The following is a 20,155-nucleotide window of genomic DNA, read 5'->3' as shown; positions in this document are numbered from 1 at the left end:
TGATTAATTACTATGGATTATACTGAGTGTTTGTGTCCATATTTTGTGGCTTTTCTGTGCTGTATTAGGAGCACTGAAACTTCCCAAATATGTTCTGTTTTCTTCCTACAAAAAAGGTAATCCTTTTCAAAAGCAAGTAGTTTGGGAGAAAGTTGACTTATGTTCCTTAAATCATGTAAGAATTTTTGGTGAGCTCACCCAAAATTACGCATTTTTTTCAGTCCAGAGAATTTTTGTTTCATATAAAATAAGATGTTTTGTGCAGGTTTTGAGGATGAGACTTTTTTATAACCTCTGAACTGAAAAACATCATGGCAGTGTGCAAAGTGAGCCTTTCCACTCTGCGGTAAGGGATGGAGAAAATGCCCACCAATTTTATTACATAAAGGTACAGGTGGCATTTTGAAAAGAAGGGATTAGGGAGGGGGAAGTCTGTGGTTCGACTCAATGTGTAACACTAATGATGCTGAAAATGGGACGATTCTGAAGATTGCGTGTTGACTTGCCTTGCAAATATTTCTTTATGTAAATGCCTGCTCATGGCACACCTTCGACGAACAGCCATTTGCACAGAGTTTTGTCAGAGCTTGTTTAGCATGAAGCTTGTTTAGGATGAAGTGTCCCTGCAGACCTTTTTATTTCCTCCCTAACTGCAGGCTCACTTGGCAGAGTGGCATGTTGAAACATTGAGTAAGAAAAGATTCATTATGGAATCCGTTGAATTTTTTAGCTTTTTTATTTTAAATTAGAAGCATTGGCGTGAGTCTAATTGGAGGCAATAAGCAGCCAGTAGTGTTAGTGTCAGGGTTTGGCTGATGGGTCACTTTCCAGGTGCATAGGGTGTTTTTTGTGCCCCATGCCACCCTCTTGCTTCCCTTACTGCCAGGGGAGCGGTAGCAGGGTGGCAATGTCTCCCGCAAGAGCTCCCTACAGCTCCCTTTGATGGGAGCAACCAGCCGGCACGGCAGTGTTACCTGAGGCAATCTTTGGTTGTGGCGCAGTCAATTAAAATGACAAAATGATGCACAACAGGAGGAAGAGCCCCATTATGTTGCCACCTGCGCTGCGCAAAGGGCAGAAGCTGGCACTTAGGGTTGCAATGACCCTGTGTGAAGTGTGAGCGCCTCACAGGAATGCCATGGCAGGCACCAGTTTGGGTTTTTTTTTTTTGCTTTTTTTTTTTTTTTTTTTAGCGTATGCCTGATAGCTCTGAGGTATAAGTCCAAGGGAATTTAATTTAATCCTGTTTGCACAATTGCAAGGCACAGGAGCTGGGCTGGTTATGTCTATTCTACGCTGATATTGAGAGAAACTAGGTGTAGCTCGCAATCCGCTTGCCGGGATTTGCCTCTGTCAAGGCTTTTTGGTGCTAGAACAGCCAACGGTTTGAATTGCTAAGGAATTACATTTTCCAAGATTTTTAAGGCCAAAATATATCTGTGCAACTACCAGTCTGACCTCTTGTGTGTGTGTGGGGTCGCCAGGCCCCTCTGAGGGGAGCGGAGGGGCTGCCCCATGCCAGGCACGGCCAGTGCCGGCCGGTTCCAGCCGGTTCCAGCGGCCCCAGCTCAGGGCACAGCCAAGCCCCACCGGGCTGGCGGTGCCTCGGGGAAGTGCTGAGGGGAAACCTGTGAGGAACAACCGGGCTGGGGAGCGGGGACCCCCCTGCCGCCATGGGGGGACCCTGGGGAGCTGGGTCCCCTGACAGCAGCTGCAGCCTTGGGGGGCCCATGTGTGAGGTGGTGACAGGGAGGAGCCGCTACTGGCTGACCACAGCCCCTCATTCCCCACCCCCTGCACCAGCTGGGGAGGGAGAGGCAGAGGAGTCAAAAAAGGAGGTGAGAGTAACGTGTTTTAGCTTTTTTTGCCTTTCTCACCATCCCAGACTATTTTAATTTTCAATTAATCAAAATAATTTTTTCCAAGTCAAGTCTGTTTTGCTTGTGACTAATTGGCAGGTGATCTCCTTGTCTTTAGCTTGACCCACCAGCTTTTTCATCTTATTTTCTCCTTCCCATCCTGTTGAGTGGGAGTGAGAGAGCAGCTGGGTGGGCGGCTGGCAGCCGGTCCGGGTCAACCCACCACAATATCACATGCTGTAGATTTTTAAATAGCAGTTCAGTCAGGGGGAGGAATTCTTCATGCATGATGTGCTTTAACATCCAGCACATAACCCTTCTTCTCAAATGTATAGCGCTGCATACTGGAGTGATACCTTCTGAAGGTGGGAAAGAAAGAGGGAGACGGGGAGCACGTGTGACACGCAGAGGAAACGGGACAGTATATCCTGACCAACATTTGAGATGCCAACAGATTCCTGTGTTCGTAGACTTGCAAGCTCAAAAAAGCTGCTGTGCTGGGTCAGATCACTTGTCAACAAAATTTCTACAAGGTTCTTCATAGTAAATCAGAAACAAGCCTTTACTTTTTCTAGTAATTCCTCTATGTTGGAAATACGCAGCGTGACAGTCACTATTTGGATGTGTTGCTGAGGTGTTTGTGAAGATAAGAGCCTAACAAACTTACAGTGCTGAAACAAACATGGTGAAAAGGAGGTAGGATAAATGAAAATATCTTTCTGTCCCTGCAGAAACTCAACATATTGCATGAAGGTGTCCATGTCCTTGACGGTAGCTGAGAATGAATCTGGTCTGTGCTACAACAGCAAGATCAGATATCTGGAAAAATCAGAAGTCAGTAAGAGAAAGACAATCTTCTGTCCTGATATTGAGGATTACAAAACAGCCAGTCAAGAGCCGGATGTGGTGTGGTACAAGGTAACTATTGCTGTCTTATCACTGTTGTGCTGAAACTATACAAAACTTCCACTGTTTTGAGTGTGAGGCTTAGAGATGGGGTTTTCTGAGCCTGCAGTGGTTTGTGGCTGGTCTGGAGGATGCTCTCCCAGTATTAGAAAAGTACTACTGAAGTGCTGGCAAAACTACCCAGTATAGTCATTATCCGACAGAAATCAGCATTAATGAGGATGTTCTGTGCAAGGGATCGCATGACTTCTCTAACAGCAGTACGTTCCCAAGCCACTGTGCCTCTGTACCAGTCTCTACCTTGGTGGGATGTCTCCCTACCTGATACTGTAGTAGAAACAAAGGGAGGCAACCTACAATGGAACCAGAGGTGTACCAGCACCGCCAGCTTCAGCAGTGCTTTCCAATGACTTTTTATTAAGTCTGTTGGGTAATTTCACCAAGACTTGCTCATTTTTACCAAAGTCTGCTGGACAATTTCACAGAGATGCATTTACTTTTGCTGACGTTCATTGAATGATTTTACTGAGGTCTGTTGATTTTAACTGAGGTCTGTTAGATACTTCTACTGCTTGGCAGGGAACTTGACTGGCTGTACCTTCTCCAGTGCTGGTCAGGTATCTCACACCACTTTCAGCAGCAGTTGTATTGGTGTTGCATTTCTATAGATCCCCAAGAAAACAAGATAATGACTAAAATGTGGTTTTTTAGGCAGACATCAGGTACCAAGACCATAGCAAAGTCTGGTAAATTTTACCTGTTGTCTGGACTTGGACCAAACTGATATTTGAAAAGCCCTTGGATATGAGTTGCTGCAAGAAACAGTGGAGAAGAATGAAAGGCTGAGAATCAGAGGGAAGAAGAGATAGCTGGGCACGAAGAAGAGCTCAGTGGGGTCCATGGAAAATAGAGTTTGGATTGTAGGGATAAAGGCAGAATGAGTTTAGGGCAAACTTGGTTCAGGTAATTAAGACAGAAACATACAATCTAGTCAAATCCTGAATTTTGCATGCTTCATTTCCAACCTTAATAAAATTCTTTAAAGATAGTTATTTTGTGTGAAATAAGTAATATGTGCAGAGCTGCAGATTTTTTTCCTCCTTAGCAGGTTGCATCAGAAAAGAGCAATTATAAAAGTTGCCATCTATTTCTATTTTTTACAGAAATCTCACACGTTCTTTCTTATAGTAACAAAATGTGTGCCATAACCCACTGTTGGTATTAAACAAAGTTTCTCCTTCAGCCATTAAAGCTGTTTCTCTCAGCATATGAGTGGTTATCTTCAGTGCTGTTCATATATAAAATAGATGTATTCAGTTAAGTCTGAAATCTTGGAGAAAAGAGGGTACCATAGAGAAGCTGTTTCTTGCCCTATCGATGTAGGTATTACTGAACAACAGATCACTGAAGATCTCATTTTTTTTTGCAAGAACAGACTGCAAAAATAGTCTGGCAGGAATAATCTTCAGCTGTCATGGAACAGAAATCAGTCTAAGGAAGATGAATGTGCAACCCCACATCAATGATGCTTTGTGCTGACCAAGAAAGGGAACAGAAGTGTCTTTGTTCCATGTACCCCCATGTGTTATCTGGGTTGTACACACAGGTTGGGTGACACCAGGCTGGAGTGTGACAGCTGACTGACAAGTCATCAGCATGGTGAAATTGAACAGAATTGATGTGGTTGGATGGTAACAGTGAGACAATCGAAGTTGACAACCTTTAGTCTGGCTTGATAGTGAAGAAACATTATCAGTATAACCTACAACATATACCTCCTTATCCATAAGTAACAATAAGGTGCTATCAGTTCAGTTCTTAGACAACACCTGTGTTATCTGCACCGAGTTAGGAAGCTCAGTAATGTGAAATGTCAATATTAACGTTATGCAGAAGGTATATATGTCAGGATATCACTTGAAACTTATTCCTGAAACAGGGTTTTGGAAAAATATTCTAGAGGATATTATGGTACTAACTGTTAATGGAAATCTGCCTATGCAAAAGAGCCTAAGTCCAGTTTCTAGAAAATGTATAATTGCTTGGATTTCAAAACAATATGATGAGTACTGGGGTAATCCTAGAAACCTCAGTCTGGGACTTAAGATAATGCTGTGTGGGGCAATGTACGTAACAAAAAGCAGGTCCATTCTCCCAAAGAACAGTGTAAAGTGGTATTCCACTTTAGGATCTGACCCTCGCTTTCTGAAGAAGGCATCTGTTTCGGTAATAGCACACTGGATCCTCAAGTTTTTCCCTGCTGCTTTTGTGGCTGAGTTTGATGTGTACATGAAGTTGTAATCAGCCATCTTCTTGTGCAAATCTGTTCCAGAGGCACTGGGGGCAATTCCTTTTCATTATGGTGAAATATTTAGAGAAGATTTTCATTCAGGGGGACAGCATAAGTTGTACAAAATAGAAAAATAGTTAAATAAATGTGAGGGAGTCCTGGAGGGTCCTTTTTTATACCTTTGACTGGAAAGAGAAATCCTTGTGTTTACTAGAACCTGCCAGTTCACTGGTAGTTGGAGAGTTTGGACTTAAGACCGATGAAATACCATCAGATGGGACAGGAACGGTGGAAGCCCACCCTGTGTAGGATGTGCCCTGCCTTCCAAAAGGCTTCTCTATGTGTAGGGATTAATGAATCTGAGGCAATAATTGCATCAGTTTACAGGGAGTTAACTGTAATTTAAACATGCTCTTAAAACAATTATGCCTGAATAGATTTCCACATGCATGCCCAATAAGTAATAAAACATTTGCTGTGAGGATTTGTTTTAACAGTAGTATGAACTTCACTTCTGGGTAAAATTACACTGCATGAAATACTTATTTTTGAAGATTTCCACAACTAAATGCCAGTGATGTACACACAGCTCTGTTACACATGTTTTGACAAGAAGTATAAGGATTTTTTTAAAATAAATGTATGTGTCAAGGCATGATTGAATGAACGGGATTTAAGAGTAAGAACGGTTTCATGAAAAATCAACTGGCAGAGGAAAAAGGTATATTACGTCTAGAACGCTGAGTCTTAATCCATTTCCACCATCTCTTTTCTAATACGGGGTTGAAGGAAGGGTTGTGAAAACAATCAAAGTGTCAGGTGGTTGTTATCTACCCCACAAAAACCAGAATTGTTGAGGTGCTGCCACTTAAATTTTAAAGACGAGAAATAGAAGCTTAATAGTGCACAAATAATTACTGAGGGAAAAAAACCCCAAACGTTTATGAGGCCTAAGGAGAATGAATAGGCTAGAAGAAGAAACTTGCAGATTCTTCTAGCAGGTAAACATGGTGCAAAAGCAGAAAAGAGCAATTAATTGATTAAAATAGCAACAGTCATACAATTGACCATTTACCTTTTTAGAGAAATTAGCAGACCTCTGACAGTAAAATCTAGATTTTTTTCACAATATGAAAACTAGTTTGATTTTTTTTTTATTGGTTTGTTTCTTGGCCATTTTTGTTGCTTAAGATACAAATTGTTATGATATTCCAGCATCTCCCTTCTTTTGCTTTCAATTTTCCATGTTGAATTGGTCTGCGAAAACCAGGCAGAATAAAACAAGCATTTGCAACATATGTTTAGAAAGCTTGCACAGTCAGTAGAAGAAAAATTAATTAGCTAAGATGTGCAAAAGAAAAGCGTATAAATCATTCTTAATATGAAGTGTTTTAAATAGATAGAAAAAGAAACAATTAGGAAATTAGTGGTACAATTCCAACAGAACAATTCCTCTCTGTAAACCATATTATATATACAATAAACTACATAAACCACAAACAATATTTGTGCTAAATCATTAATCTCTATAGTAGTAAAGGTGTCACCCTTCTTATTACAATCACGTAATACATGAAAACATAAAAAGAATATGAAAATATATGTTTGACCTCTTTGTTCCCATACTGTAAAAAATTAAATAGACAATATTAAACTGGTAACATACAATAGTCTTTCAGTGCTACACTGAAAGGGTGCATATCTGAAATATGCTTACTTTGTGTATTCTGGGAATTATATTCCTTCTAAATTAGAATTGAACTGAATCATACTCTTTGCCCAGTGATCAGATTTAGTTATTCCAAGTAGGTGGTCGATGTACCTTAGGACTAACAAATTGAGTGCAAATCAGAAAGGTTTTAATAGCATTTTCCAGCTCAGATCTGTCCTGCATGAGTCTCAAGCGATGTCAGTGCAATTTATTAACAAAAAAAAGTTCTGATTCTTCTTAGCACAGCAGATAGGATCTGGATTCTGATCGGTCTCTGTTATCAGTGTTAACTAAAGTTCACATGCAAGACAAGATTACACTTTCCTTAGAGCTGTAGTTCAGAAAGATAACCTGAACACCTGTTACCTGCAATTGTACTGCAGTTTCAGAATTTGAAAACTGACCACATTTTAACTGAATTTGGCTTCCTAAGGATAGGGCTGAATGCTTCAGTGCTCTGTTTTCACATGCAAGGTCAGAAGGTCACAGGCCCATCTTTTTATTTCTTTATTATTATCCTTTAATTTGGAATCTGACATCATGGATTTGGAATGTGTATGGAGTCCCATGGAAAAATCATGTTTGTGTCATTCTGATCTCTTGCTGTTATCCCATATATTTGCATGTCAATGTATTTTCTTGCTTGACTGTTTTCTTAAGAGAGTGTTCTGTTCTATTTGCTACATTTCTGACACTGCTGTTGCAGATGAGCAGAAGATGGGGCATAGGTTTGGACTATTTACACAAACCACTGAAGTTGCTGAACCTGGTCTAACTGATGTGAGATTGTTAGTTGCAGTCCAAGAGCTTATTCTGTGTTGCCACCTCGAGAGAGGGGCATTAAAGGTACTCAGGCCCTATGCTGCTTTGTGTGCTCTGGGTACAGAAGTAGCCGGAGCCTCCAGAACTGTCAGGAGTACTGAGCGTTTTAGAGAACTGGGAAAAGCGTGATTTTGTTTGCAGGCAGAACAGGCTTGACATTAAAGTTATTGAGACAATAAATATATAATCTTAAGGTACCATTTTAAAGAGACAGTCATCAGATTGTGCTGTGCTTTTAGTTCAGAGCATTCCAAGAGGTATTCAGTCGGTGAGTACTGTTAGCATGGAAGGTGACTGATCTGGCTGCAAGGATACGGTATGTTAGAAAAGCCAGAGCCTCTTCCTGCACTATCACACACCATATGGGACTCAAATGCTGTTCCAGTAGGACCGCAATTCATGGTGATGAACCTAAGTCTGCCAAGTAACAGCCAAGGTCTGCCTGGCAAAATCACTGAGAATTGCAGGCCATCAGTGCCATGTACTCCATCAGAGCATGCACATGGGGGTGATGCTACAAAGAGCCCAGTGATGGGAGACGGCTGAATCAAAGCTCATCAGGTGCTGGAGAAGCCAGTGATGAGAAACAAGACCATGAGGAAACCAGGCTTCCTGAATTCTCTTGCTCCCAAAAGTTCTGTTGTTCTTCCTGTTTTATTCTGTTGGTAAACAGTTCTAGCCTGAGACTGTGTGTAAAGTTTGCCTTCAGGCTAACTTTTAACAGATGTTGCTCTTACTCCCTTCAAACAGATATGCATTTTAATAGTCCATCCTACAGCAGAGGTCTTGGCAGTTCTTTATCATGAAAAAGAGAAGATACTTCACCATTGCTTCAGGGTACCACGTATTAAACACGGCCCATGTGATACAGTAGGAATTACTGAACCGTAAAAACATTTCTGTTTAATTTCTGTCTTCAATTTAATTCCAGTTTCAGATCTCTGTGCTTTCTGAAATTATGTTTGAATTTGAATTGCAAAATACATTGAGCTGGTTGTTTACTTACGTATAATACTGAAAATCTGATCAGGAAACACTGTCTTATCTCATACAAGCTGGGTAATTTTGGCAATGGGTTTTTTTCTGCAGGAATGTAAGCCAAAAATGTGGAGAAGCATTGTAATTCAGAAGGGAAATACTCTCTTAATACAAGAGGTCCAGGAAGAAGATGGAGGAAATTATACCTGTGAACTGAAGTTTGAAGGCAAGCTTATACGAAGAACAGTTGAATTGAAGGTTACTGGTAAGAATCTTTGTTCTATACCAATGGAAAAAATAAAGCTTTGAAATAATAAGAAAAAGTGTTTTCCACCTTTAGGGAGCTAAGTCCAAACCAAATCTCAGTAGCTGAGCAGTGCCAAAGTAGGGAAGATTTATATCAAGATCTTATAAAATTCCATGGAAGAATACTTCTACCTTTTGCTCTCTGGAAATACTGGTTATAAGGCAAAAGGTAGAGCAGACCTGTGTCCTCCCTATACACTGGAAGTAATTCAAACTGCAGTTTTGTATTCAATGCTGAACAGAGGAAAGGTTGACTGAAGCTGTAAAACAGGCTTGTGCAGTCAAAAGAGACATCTTGAGTCTTTTTTTTTTTTTTTTTTTTTTTCCTCCGAGTGATAGTTTCATATTTTTAAGCTTTGGTTTAGTTTGTGATGATCAACTTCTCTAGTCTGGGGCTTGTCTTTAGCAAAAAGTGTGGCACAACATATTCCAAAAATGAAGTTAGAACATTGGACTTCCAGGGGGATAGTAACCTTATCAGGAGGTCGTTGCATGGTTCTGAGTCCATGTAGTAATCTTACTAGACAACAGTACTTTCTGTCCCTTTTTGTCCGGTAACAGAAATGAATGAGCGGAAAAGTATTTCCTACCAATATATTCCTTTTCCCTTTCCATTCCACTGTACAGTATGACATCTATAATTACTGTTTTGCGTTCTGTGTCTGTGGAACTTTGCAAGCATCTGAAAACAGTTGAGTTTTTTCAGCCTTTCACACTAAGCCTTATAAACAAATGTTTAGGTATTTTCCTGTCTGTGTTTTAACACACTGATTAAAATGAGGCCCTACTTGAAGTGGTGATAAGTAGAATTCTACTTTCTTATTTCAGACTGAATTAGTCCATGTGATATTTTTAATAGGTTCTTGAAATACAATTCTTCCCTTTATTTTGAGTGAAATCCATTTTTCTATTCTTATCATTGCTCCTCATTTTAAATGAGTTCTTTTCCCTGTGTGCCAGATTCATGTATCGTGACTCTTCATTGTCCATTTTTGACCATGAACAGATCTTTGAAGTATTGATTTGACCTACCTGATCCCAGACCTGTCAAATGAAGATGTAATACCTGCTTTATGGGTAGTTGCTATCCTAGGTAGTATGCTGGTCTTCAACCAGAATATGAACTAAGTCTGACAAAGTGAAAATAAGATGCATTTAATTCAATTCCCACGATGGATATTCTTTAAGTAACAGATACTCTGTTCTCTCTGTCTCATCATGACCTTGCTAGAATTCAGGTGTTCTCATCATTGTTTGAACAGTGTGGTATATTCATACTTCACAATTTAATTAATTTGCCCTAAACTAACTGTAGTATGTATTAAATTTATTTGTTTTATTGAAATGTTTATGACCTGAATTATTAAAAATTACGTATGGAATACGCAAGTGTTCTTTTTGGAAAATACTTGAGAACCAGAAGATTGTTCCCCTTGTAATTTGGTATGAAATCCATATTACATTAAATTTCCTTTAGTTTATTAATAAAGCACATATGTTAGTAAACACGATTTCCACATTTAAGTGTTGGGAGACATCTGATGTTACATTTTGCTGGTTTGATCTCTTTAGAGAGAGAATAGGCTGGTATAGGCTAGTAAATTTATGTAGATGATGGCCTGAAAATATGGATTAGAGCAACCAATGTAATAGATAGAACCATTTAAGCATATTATCTTATAGCTTGGTGCTTGACAAAGTTTCTTTCTCCTGTTTCTGTTTTGTTTCAGTTTGTGAATATTATATGCATGTGGGTTTAGATCTTTATGGGGGAGAGGTCAAACAAACAACCGAGGATTATTTGTGTTGTGTGGCTGGCTGCGTCAGGTGGAAGGTTCTGAGGTAGATCAGATCTCAGGGTAGGAGCAGGTACATGATGTACTCAGGGACTTCATTGAAGAATATGTCTTGTGGGAGGCAGAAAGAAAACTACATACTGGTTTAGTTGTTAACACACGCCCTGAGTTTGGTTTCCTTGGGGCTAGTGCAGGTCTAGGATGGATGCGTCTCTGGAGATCATCCCATCCAAATCCCAGCTTAAGCAGAATCAGCTACAGAAGACTGCCTAGGGTTGTGTCCAGTTGCGTTTTGATTATCTTTGAGAATACAGACTACACAACACCTCCGGACAAGGCTGTCACAGTGTTCAACCACCCTCACAGTAAAAAAAAATAATTCTTAGGTTTAAACAGAATTTCTTTTATTTCAGTTTGTGTGCCTGTTCCCTCTTTGTCTTTCACTGGATACCACTGAGAACAGCCTGGATCCACCTTCTTTATACCTTCCCACCAGGTGTTTACACATGTGGATAAGATTTGCATGAGCCGCCTTTTCTGCCGACCAAGCCACCCCAGCCCTCTCAGCCTCTCCTCATATGATGGATACTTCAGTCCCTTAATCATCTGTGGCCCTTCACAGACTTGTTCCAGTATGCCCATGTCTGTCTTGTAGTGGGATTGGTGTTGCACTGGGCCACATTGTTCACCTGTCTGAAAACTGAGTTCTCATCAAAATACTGTACCAGGAGGAGCTAGGGTGAGACGAGAGCTCCAACAGCTGAACCTTTTAAAGACAGACAGCTGGTCTTTAAAATCACTGTTAGGAAATACTGATGAAGGCATACCAGCAAAGCTGTGGTAGAATCGTCTGTGAGAGCCTGCAATGTAGATGTGGAGGAAAGGATCTTGCATACTGTTTTCTTCTGCAGGAACTTTGTAATCCTGTTTCTATTTCTCTTACTTATGTGCCTGAATTGACATTTATTGGCGAGTGTCTGAGTTCCTCTAACAGTACAGATTTTGAACAGCAAGACTCTGTTGGCCACTGCTAGCAGCCATGGTAACCTGAAATTGTTATTAGAGGAAAGAGTTATTCTGAAAGTGAAGTGGGCAACCCCACAACTCCCTCAAGCAAAGAGAGCTGCCCTGCCATGGAGGGAGAGGAGGCTGGGTTATATTTCCTCTAGTCTTTCAGGCATTTGCTAAAGTACACAATACTTGAAATGCCAGTTAAGTCATATTTACTCTATAACTTGATTGTAAGACAAGGTTCTTTCCTTTTTAAAAGTTGTATCAAATCTGGTACCTGAGATTTTAGTCCTTTTTGGAGATTGTGGTAGGTATGGAAGTAGCAATATGAAATAACTGATATTCATAGTAAATGAAGTATGAGCATCTGAAGAATGAAACTTGAAATCAGAATAAATGCAGTGCTGATGTATCAGCTTCAGGAAAATTTGAAAGGACAGGAGCCAGTAGCACCATTTTAACTTGCTGTTAGTAAAGGTAATCAGAAGAGTTAATGATATCCGAGACTGATGCAGCAGCTTTACTGAAGACGTGATCCCACAAGGCAGCCTGATCAAAGTTAATTGCAGACAAGAGAGCAGGGGTGGACTGCATGAAGAATGACTGTGTATTTGGTATTCATATTACTGTTGCTTAAGCATTTATTTCAAGTAGAGTCTGCTAGGTGAGACTTTTAATTAGGGGCAAAGCCCTGCTCTTATTAGTTAGTTATCCAGTGATTATTTAAGTGAACTTTCAGTGAAGTCATTAGAGCTATTAGAAGGTGCTGCCTTAACATCCTGTGCCAGTGTCAGGGCAACTGCCGGAGTGGCTGTGGCTGTGCAAGGGAGCTGCAAGGACAGCACGTGCTGGTCCTCAGGCACTGCTTTCCTCAGGTCCAGCCTTGCCTTCTCACTATTGCAGGTCCAAACAGAAGATCTCAGTGGGTCCGTTAGAGGTAGAAGGGGAGTTCCTACTCCCTTTCTTCTTCCTGTGACTAAGTCATGATATTAGCTACTGTGAAGTAATTTGTAAGAAAAAAATCTCTGGAGTCGTAGATGGAAACTGAAAGCCATCAACGTAATGCCCAGCCAAAGTAAGAAAGGTGTAGAGATCTCAGTTATTATTAGTATTAGTAGATGAGCAGAGCACAAAACAAACAGGTAAAATGGCATTTGTAGAAAGGGGTACTTGGACTATATATGGAGTACTGTACGTGGCGGGCAACACTATCGTACGACTTCGATGGTAATGTACAGATGGGCAATTAAGGTGATCAAAGGCTTCAAAGGCTATAGCTCTCTGGGGTTGTAAGGAAAAGGCTTGCAGCCTAGCATATATTAAAAAAATGTTTTGATGTGAAGTATTTATAGGGACAAAATCCTGAGCTACAATACAGCACTAATGAGCAGTGCCTAAATTGTGGTGTTTGGGTGCATTTAACAATCATAAGTTGTCAACAAAACAGCTTTTTCATCACTAGTTCTTCATGGGTTTGTTATATTATGCAGGCAGATGTGAAACAAGTCTTGTCAGCCTTTTTTGCTGAAGAAACGTGACAACAGCGTTATCTTAGCAAGTAACATGTCACCCTTCAGTCTATGTAAAAAATAAAATAAAATAAAAATGCACTTTTTGCTTCTTAGTAGTTTTGTTGTAGACAAACAAGTGAGATTAGCAACTGTGATCCAGGGTTCTAAAGCCTAATAATATAACAGAAACTCAGGTTTTAATTAGATAATAAATTAGAGTGCACGCACATAGAAAAAATGAACATAGTAATGTAAATTTACAGATAATCAACAGTATCAGAATGTATTAGTTTTTAATAAAATTACAGATAGTCAGGAATATCAGAAATCATAAACATTTTGATGAGTATTGTTAAATGCCAGTGTTTATTGAAGAACAATTATACTATCCAGATAAAAAGAAAAACCCAAACATATAAAATCATATTGTTTTTAAAAGGCAATTTACACAACCTCCTGCTTTCCCGAATCCTACCAGCCAGTTTACTCTGTCTTGATACATAGCAATGTTTCAGTAATTTTGGGGATGAAAAGATGCAATTGAGAAAAATACCTGCTGTGTTTTCCTGCTGCTTCAGCACTCTTTTCTATTGTCATTGTTGTTTTGGGACACTGGTCTGTAAGAAGACAGGCTTAGAAGAAGATGTAAGCAGATGTACGTTGGACATTAGGGAAGGGGCAACCCCCCTGAGAAAGGAGCAAGACCTGCTCTTGTGGGGTGGCCCAGGTGCCCCCTGGCAGATGGGGCGATCTTGTAGGGATCTGCTTTTCCATAGACAGCTATGCTAGTGGGAGAGGTTGCATTGTTTTTTCTCTTCCCTGCGAAAAGAGGTGATTTGTGAATTTGTAATGGTGAATTATTTTCCAGTGTGACAGCAGAAGGTGGCCATCTGACCAACTTCATAAACTGCTGGTGATGGATTGGAGTGACAGGCAGGAGTTACTGAACCACTCTGTCCAGCAGCCCTGTCCTCCAAGTTTCCTTCAACCTCTACTCTGTCATATTCTTCACAGACTGCTAAAATGCCTGGCTGTTCCTAAACGTCATTTATGCAGCAATATTTGTTTTGACCATCGTAAATGACAAATTATTCCACATGGCTACATGAATTGAATGATTCTGCCTGAATTCACTCTTTGCTCATAGTTTTTCAATTAAATTCTTTCAAATCTCATTACATTGCTCACTTTTCAAATTACACCTGCTGCTGTTGCTAGATTTTGTTTGTGTGTTTGGGACCCCTTTATTAGCACAAGTGGTTGATGGTGATTCAATATTGTTAAGTCAAAGGGGTTAAATAGATTTAAAAATGCAAATGATTACTCATAGTCTGCAGCAGGTCTAGGGACACACAGAGACAAGCTACCACACAGTAAGTGAGAATATGAGATAAAAGTGTGTCCACTATTTGGTGGTAGTTGCTTTTCTGCACATTTTTAATCCTGTAAGCTGGGTATGTTATTTTACATTATTTGTAGTGGAGTCTAGTGGCCCATTGGCAGGAATCAGTGGGCGCTGATCATTACAAATTTACACCTGCAGCAATCTGTAAGTGCACTCTAAGCCTTATGAGTTTACAGAAGATAAAGTATTATCAACACAATCATACAAATGACATGTTGACTGACAACATTTTTGGCTGTTGACAGTTTCCCAAACCACCACAGCTAAAAGTGTTAAGATAAATTAAAAGCTTGTTTGAACTCAACTGAAACGTGTCCTTTGGAATTCAGACTGTTATAAGGGATTTACTTTTATAATGGAAAATAAGAATTGTTATTTGCTCAAAAATCTGAAAAAATTTCATTGTGATTCTATGCAAATGGCATTATATTTTGGCACAAGCAGTTTAGTAATCTTCAGTGAATTTATGAAATGCTTCAGGATTGCCTAAGAAGTTACTTATCTGAAAAAACAGTTTAGCTCTAAAAGGTCACTGAGCTCTGAATGTCATTGTGTAGACGGGAATTGGATATACATAAAAGAAGGGCCAACATAAGACACAGGTTAAAAAAGCAGGTGGCTAAGGAACAAAAGTAGATCATATTCAGCAGAGTTTTCTGCATTAAGATGTACTATGTTAAGGACATGCCTGCTGCACAAAACTCTGGTCTGTAGGGATTCCTGAGTTAACTGGAGTCTTTCAGCAGAGGTAGTTAACATGTTTGTGTGGCTTTTGGTAGCCAGAGTAACTCTGACAGCACTGTCTGGCGTTGCGCTCTGTAGAGAGGGCAGAGCCTCTGGCTCCTGGTGGAAGCTGGATGGCTCTCACCCTCACGTTATTGCTTCATAGCCTAAACTCCAGAACCTTTTTTGGGGGAATAGGATGAAATAGCTGTTGTTACCACCATTTTATCAAATAAGATAGTAACATGTCAATTAGAGCACTGTGTGGAAATAACATCCATTTCAGTTTACGTGATTGTAACACCAAAGATCATATTGCAACATTTTGCATTTGTTATTTTGTTTCATCAAATTACTTATTTTTCACGAGCCAAGAGATTTTAATTTGATTTGTGAGTGTATCATTTTTAATCATACGTATAGCTTCTAATGTATATTACTGGAATCTTCCAGCATTCCTGAAGTTAGATGTTTTGATAGTCCCTATTAAAAAGTTTCTTGGAATTGATTTTCTTTTAAAAAAAATTAAATTGATATTTCACAGGGATTTTCTTACAACATGCCAAAATTTTCACCAGATGCAGATGCTACTTCCTGGCAGCACTAGACATCTTACCTAATTCCTGGGATCTGTGAGTTGATTGGAGTGCAGGGATATTTTCATTCCTGATTTTGACCAGTGGATCTGGTGAGAGCTGGTAGCTCCGCTCTCTCTTATTTATTTGTATTTTCAAACATTTTTCAGTGTCTGTTGTCTCAAATAAAGCAGAAAACATTTCAAGTAAAGTCACCGACTCTGGAAGTACTTAAAAGACATACAGACGTGGCGCTTAGGGACGTGGTTGAGTGGTGGACTTGGCAGTGCTGGGTTAATAGTTGGTCTTGATGATCTTAAAGGTCTTTTCCAGCCTAAACAATTTTATGATTCCATGAAAGCCTAAAGCAGCCTGTGAATTTTCCTGATGAAACAGACTGAAAAGCTCTCCAGGGTAAAACATGGTGACATGTGCATGGTGGGAGTTAGCTTGGCCTTCAGGGTTTACTCCTCATCTCATACTTGCATGGCCACTGCTGACAGGGATGGGAAGTGTTTGCTCAATTTGGAATTCCTTTTCTTGGAAACAGCTGCTCCTTCTAGAGAGGTTTTTTTTTTAGCTCCACATCTCCAAATGAAAAATTTCCCCTATTTAGGGTTCACCAGAATTGTATCGCATCTGAAGTGGTGTTGAAGATGTCAGCAGCTGTTGGAACCAGCAACATATATGCTTTTCCTTCTTTCCCTTTTCTCCTGGTTTGGCATCTTTAGCCCTTCTTTCTCTGGCATGAACAATGTTCAGTTCACTCTCAGGGCTTGGCAGTCCTCTCCACTCTTGACATATGGCCTAAGGTGCCTGTCCCCTGCCATATCCCATGGGAGTGCTCTAGCTAGAGCTCACTCTTGGCAGGAAATGTACTGTTTCCAGCTGAAAGCCCAACTTCTGCTCTCCATAACTTCATGGGGAGCTGCTGGAGTACAGTCAGAGAACATCGGTGCTTTGTAGAAAGCACCAATTTAGAGACCAATTCTGTACTTAACAAGCTATTTTTATCTGTAAGCCCTAACACCCTCCCATGCTTAGTAATATGGACAGCAAATCGCTGTGCAAAATGCTTCTGGAATAAGGGGGTGATAGATGTTTGCACCCTGTTTCCTTGGCTGATGTGAGGTCGTATCTCAGCCTCAGGAGGGATGCAGGTAGAAGAGGGCTAACACTGTGGCTTCCATCTTCCTGTGTGCTGCATTGGCCTTTAAGTATCATTCTCTTAATAGTGTCAGAAGGTAAGATATAAAGATTAACTGACCAGAGCTGCTGAGCTCAAAATCATGGAATTGTTTAGGTTGGAAAAGGCCTTTAAGGTCATCCAGTCCAACCATTAACCCAGCACTGCCAAGTCCACCACTAAACCATGTCCCTAAGCACCATATCTACATGTCTTTTAAACACCTCCGGGGCTGGTGACTCAACCACTTCCCTGGTTCAACAGGTTCCAGCCTGTTCCAATGCTTGACAATGCTTTCAGTGAAGAAATTTTTCCAAATATCCAATCTAAACCTCCCCTGGCACAGCTTGAGGTCGTTTCCTCTTGTCCTATCGCTTCTTACTTGGGACTGATGCCCACCTTGCTACACCCTCCTTTCAGGTGTCTGTGGAGATTGATCAGGCTCCCCCTGAGCCTCCTTTTCTCCAGGCTGAGCCCCCCAGCCCCCCCAGCCCCCCCCGTGAGCCTTGTGCCCCAGCCCCTGCCCAGCTCTGGACACGCTCCAGCCCCTCAGGGTCTGCCTGGGGCTGAGGGGCCCAAACCTGCCCCCAGGGCTCAAGGGGCGGCCGCACCAGGGCCCAGCACAGGGGGACGGGCACTGCCCTGGTCCTGCTGGCCACACTGTTTTGGGTACCAACCAGGATGCTCATATTCTTCATATTAATACATAAAGTATGCATTGTTATATTTTCATCAAAAATAGCGTAAACAGTTAAGGTGGATAATAAGCTGGTAAGATTTTCATAGTGACTTACATTTCCTTTTAGATTTGTGCTGTTAGTACATGTCATCAGCCGATGGACTGTATCTATAGTGGTAGAGGAAGCAGAGCCTTCTTTTCTTCTGGAAAACACCTTGTAACATTTTTTTTTTCTAGCAGAACTTTTACCACTATTTGAGTCTAAAAGAGAATAAATGAAAAAAATCTCAAGAAACCTATTATTAGGGGAAAGATATTTACAAAAACAAAAGGCAAAGATAAAAGCAGCTTGCTTGTGACTGCAGTTCTAATAACTGTGAATAGGATGTATTTCTTTAATTCAGAAGAGAAATCTTAAAGTGAGCAAGTTAAATCTGCAAAAATTCTATACTTCTGGGAAGATACTACAGATTGTTTGGGAACAGAAAATCCTTCCTGTTCCCTTCTAATGTTGACATGTTAAAAAATATGTAACAGTTATGTCATATATGAACTGACATTTTCTTGCTGCTATAACTTACGCATTGCCATAGCAAGACTTCATCTCTTTTCCTTTTTTGCAATATCTTGGCACAGCCAGAGAATCATTTTTTCATTAAATGCAATGGATTGAGATTTTTACTTTTACAAATTAGGTTTTTATTGAGAGTCCCAAACTTTGAAATACCTTTAGTAGGAGATATTGTTATTAGCATTTCCTCTGCTGCATTTTCATATAAATGATTCATTGAATCTTCTAGTAGTTTGAATTTCTAATGGAAACCTTCCTTTTTATGACAGCAACCAAGGCAGAAATGGGTTAAGTGCTGACAAATACAGTGCTAAAAGACCAGGAAATGAATTTCACAGCTGGGTTTCAAACCATTGCTGAAATAACTGTCTATTTAAAGCTACATATAGGAAGTGCCAAAAATTAGGCATTTATTTTGCTGTATTTTATGTGATTTGTATTAATTTTTATCAAGGTCCTTGTTTTGTAAATATTAGGTTTCTGTTTCATACAGTAAAGTATTTATCTTAAATCTTTAATTTGTGACTTGTTATGTGTCTGGCCAGCAGCATCCCATTAACTGTAGACAACTAAGTGTGTTTCTATGGTCAAAGCACACTTAATAGCCACTAATTTCTGTAGTGACTTCAATTTTTCTAGCTACCTCAGGCAAACCCAGTGTGATCCAGAAAGAGAAATGTGGCCATTTGCTTTTGACCACATTTGGAAAATTGAGCAATTTCTGTGCCTCTTTCAGATTGTGCCTTGTTCAACCACACAAAATCCTCAGCATAAATCTGCAGCAATTTCTGTGTCTGCGAAGAGTCAACAGGAAAATTCAGTCCAGAGCAAGGTATCAATACAATGCAGGTACCCGTTCACCTGGAAGAAGTGACACAGCCGGTCACGTTCTGTCTTTTAACATCTCCCTTTCACCTGACACCCAGAAAGTTCCTAATAAATTGACCCAACTCTGCTGGTTTCAAGAGCTCCTCATCAAAGTCAGTAAGCTGAGGATCTGGACAGTATCTGAAGGATGCACGTGCCCATTCATGGTTCCTGTGTGAACAGTGTTGCTGTTGAAGTGACAACGCAATATATCCAGAAGGATAAAAGCTCCTTCATTTTCAGTCCCTTAAATGATCCAGATGGATGACTTTTCCATTCACCAGAGTGACCTGTTAATATAGGGCTCGTGAAAAATGAGTTTGGAAGATAAACATTAAGTATTACCTCCATATTTCCTGGAGAAAGTACAAGTTCTAAGGACAATGAGAAATGTAGCAATATGCTGCTGTCTATGAATTATATATAGTGTCAGTACTCTTGGCGCTTTACTTACAGCTTCACAAACTGCCTTCCTAGCTCATGAAGGTGCAAAGTAATTAGAATGGCAAATAGCGTTAGCTTTTATTGACCTGTGATGCCCTCTAGTTCTCTGTCATGTTCTTGAACATCATCTAGGTTTTTCTACTTCAACCTTAAATCAGCAGTTTGCAGTTTGTAGCATTGATTATTTGGTATTGTCTAATTTATTGATGTGGACAGCCAAGGCTTCCACACTTGTTATCAGTTACTCATTTATCCAATGATCTGTCATTGTGCACAGCAACTGTAGCTTGCTGAATCACTTACTATATACTGTAAATGTCAGATATGAGCTCCCACTTTAAGAATTGCCTTTTATTCTGGGAGCTGCTGAGCCATATTCTCAAAGTGTATTGTGCTTTCAGTAGTAGAGATGATTTAGTATAAATGATAGCATTGTGGGTTTTTTGCCCACAACAGTGAGGTAAAGCACAGCCACTGAAATAAACCTGTACATTTTCATTTCCTATATAAAAGAG

At 40.1% G+C, this 20,155-nt stretch overlaps 1 protein-coding gene across 2 annotated transcripts in view; it reads left to right on the top strand.

The window, feature by feature from the left end:
• The window catches only part of IL1RAPL2 (interleukin 1 receptor accessory protein like 2), a 392,772-nt gene that overhangs the window by 210,430 nt on the left and 162,187 nt on the right, over positions 1–20,155 (top strand). For both annotated transcript variants that reach the window (XM_056360133.1, XM_056360132.1), the window contains exons 4-5: positions 2,591–2,777; positions 8,678–8,831. In XM_056360133.1, the coding sequence (XP_056216108.1) occupies positions 2,591–2,777; positions 8,678–8,831 (341 nt within the window). The remainder of the gene's footprint in view (positions 1–2,590; positions 2,778–8,677; positions 8,832–20,155) is intronic.

This window comes from Falco biarmicus, chromosome 14 (assembly GCF_023638135.1).
Source record: "Falco biarmicus isolate bFalBia1 chromosome 14, bFalBia1.pri, whole genome shotgun sequence".
Taxonomy (NCBI): domain Eukaryota; kingdom Metazoa; phylum Chordata; class Aves; order Falconiformes; family Falconidae; genus Falco; species Falco biarmicus.
This window is presented reverse-complemented; position numbering and strand designations above follow the sequence as displayed.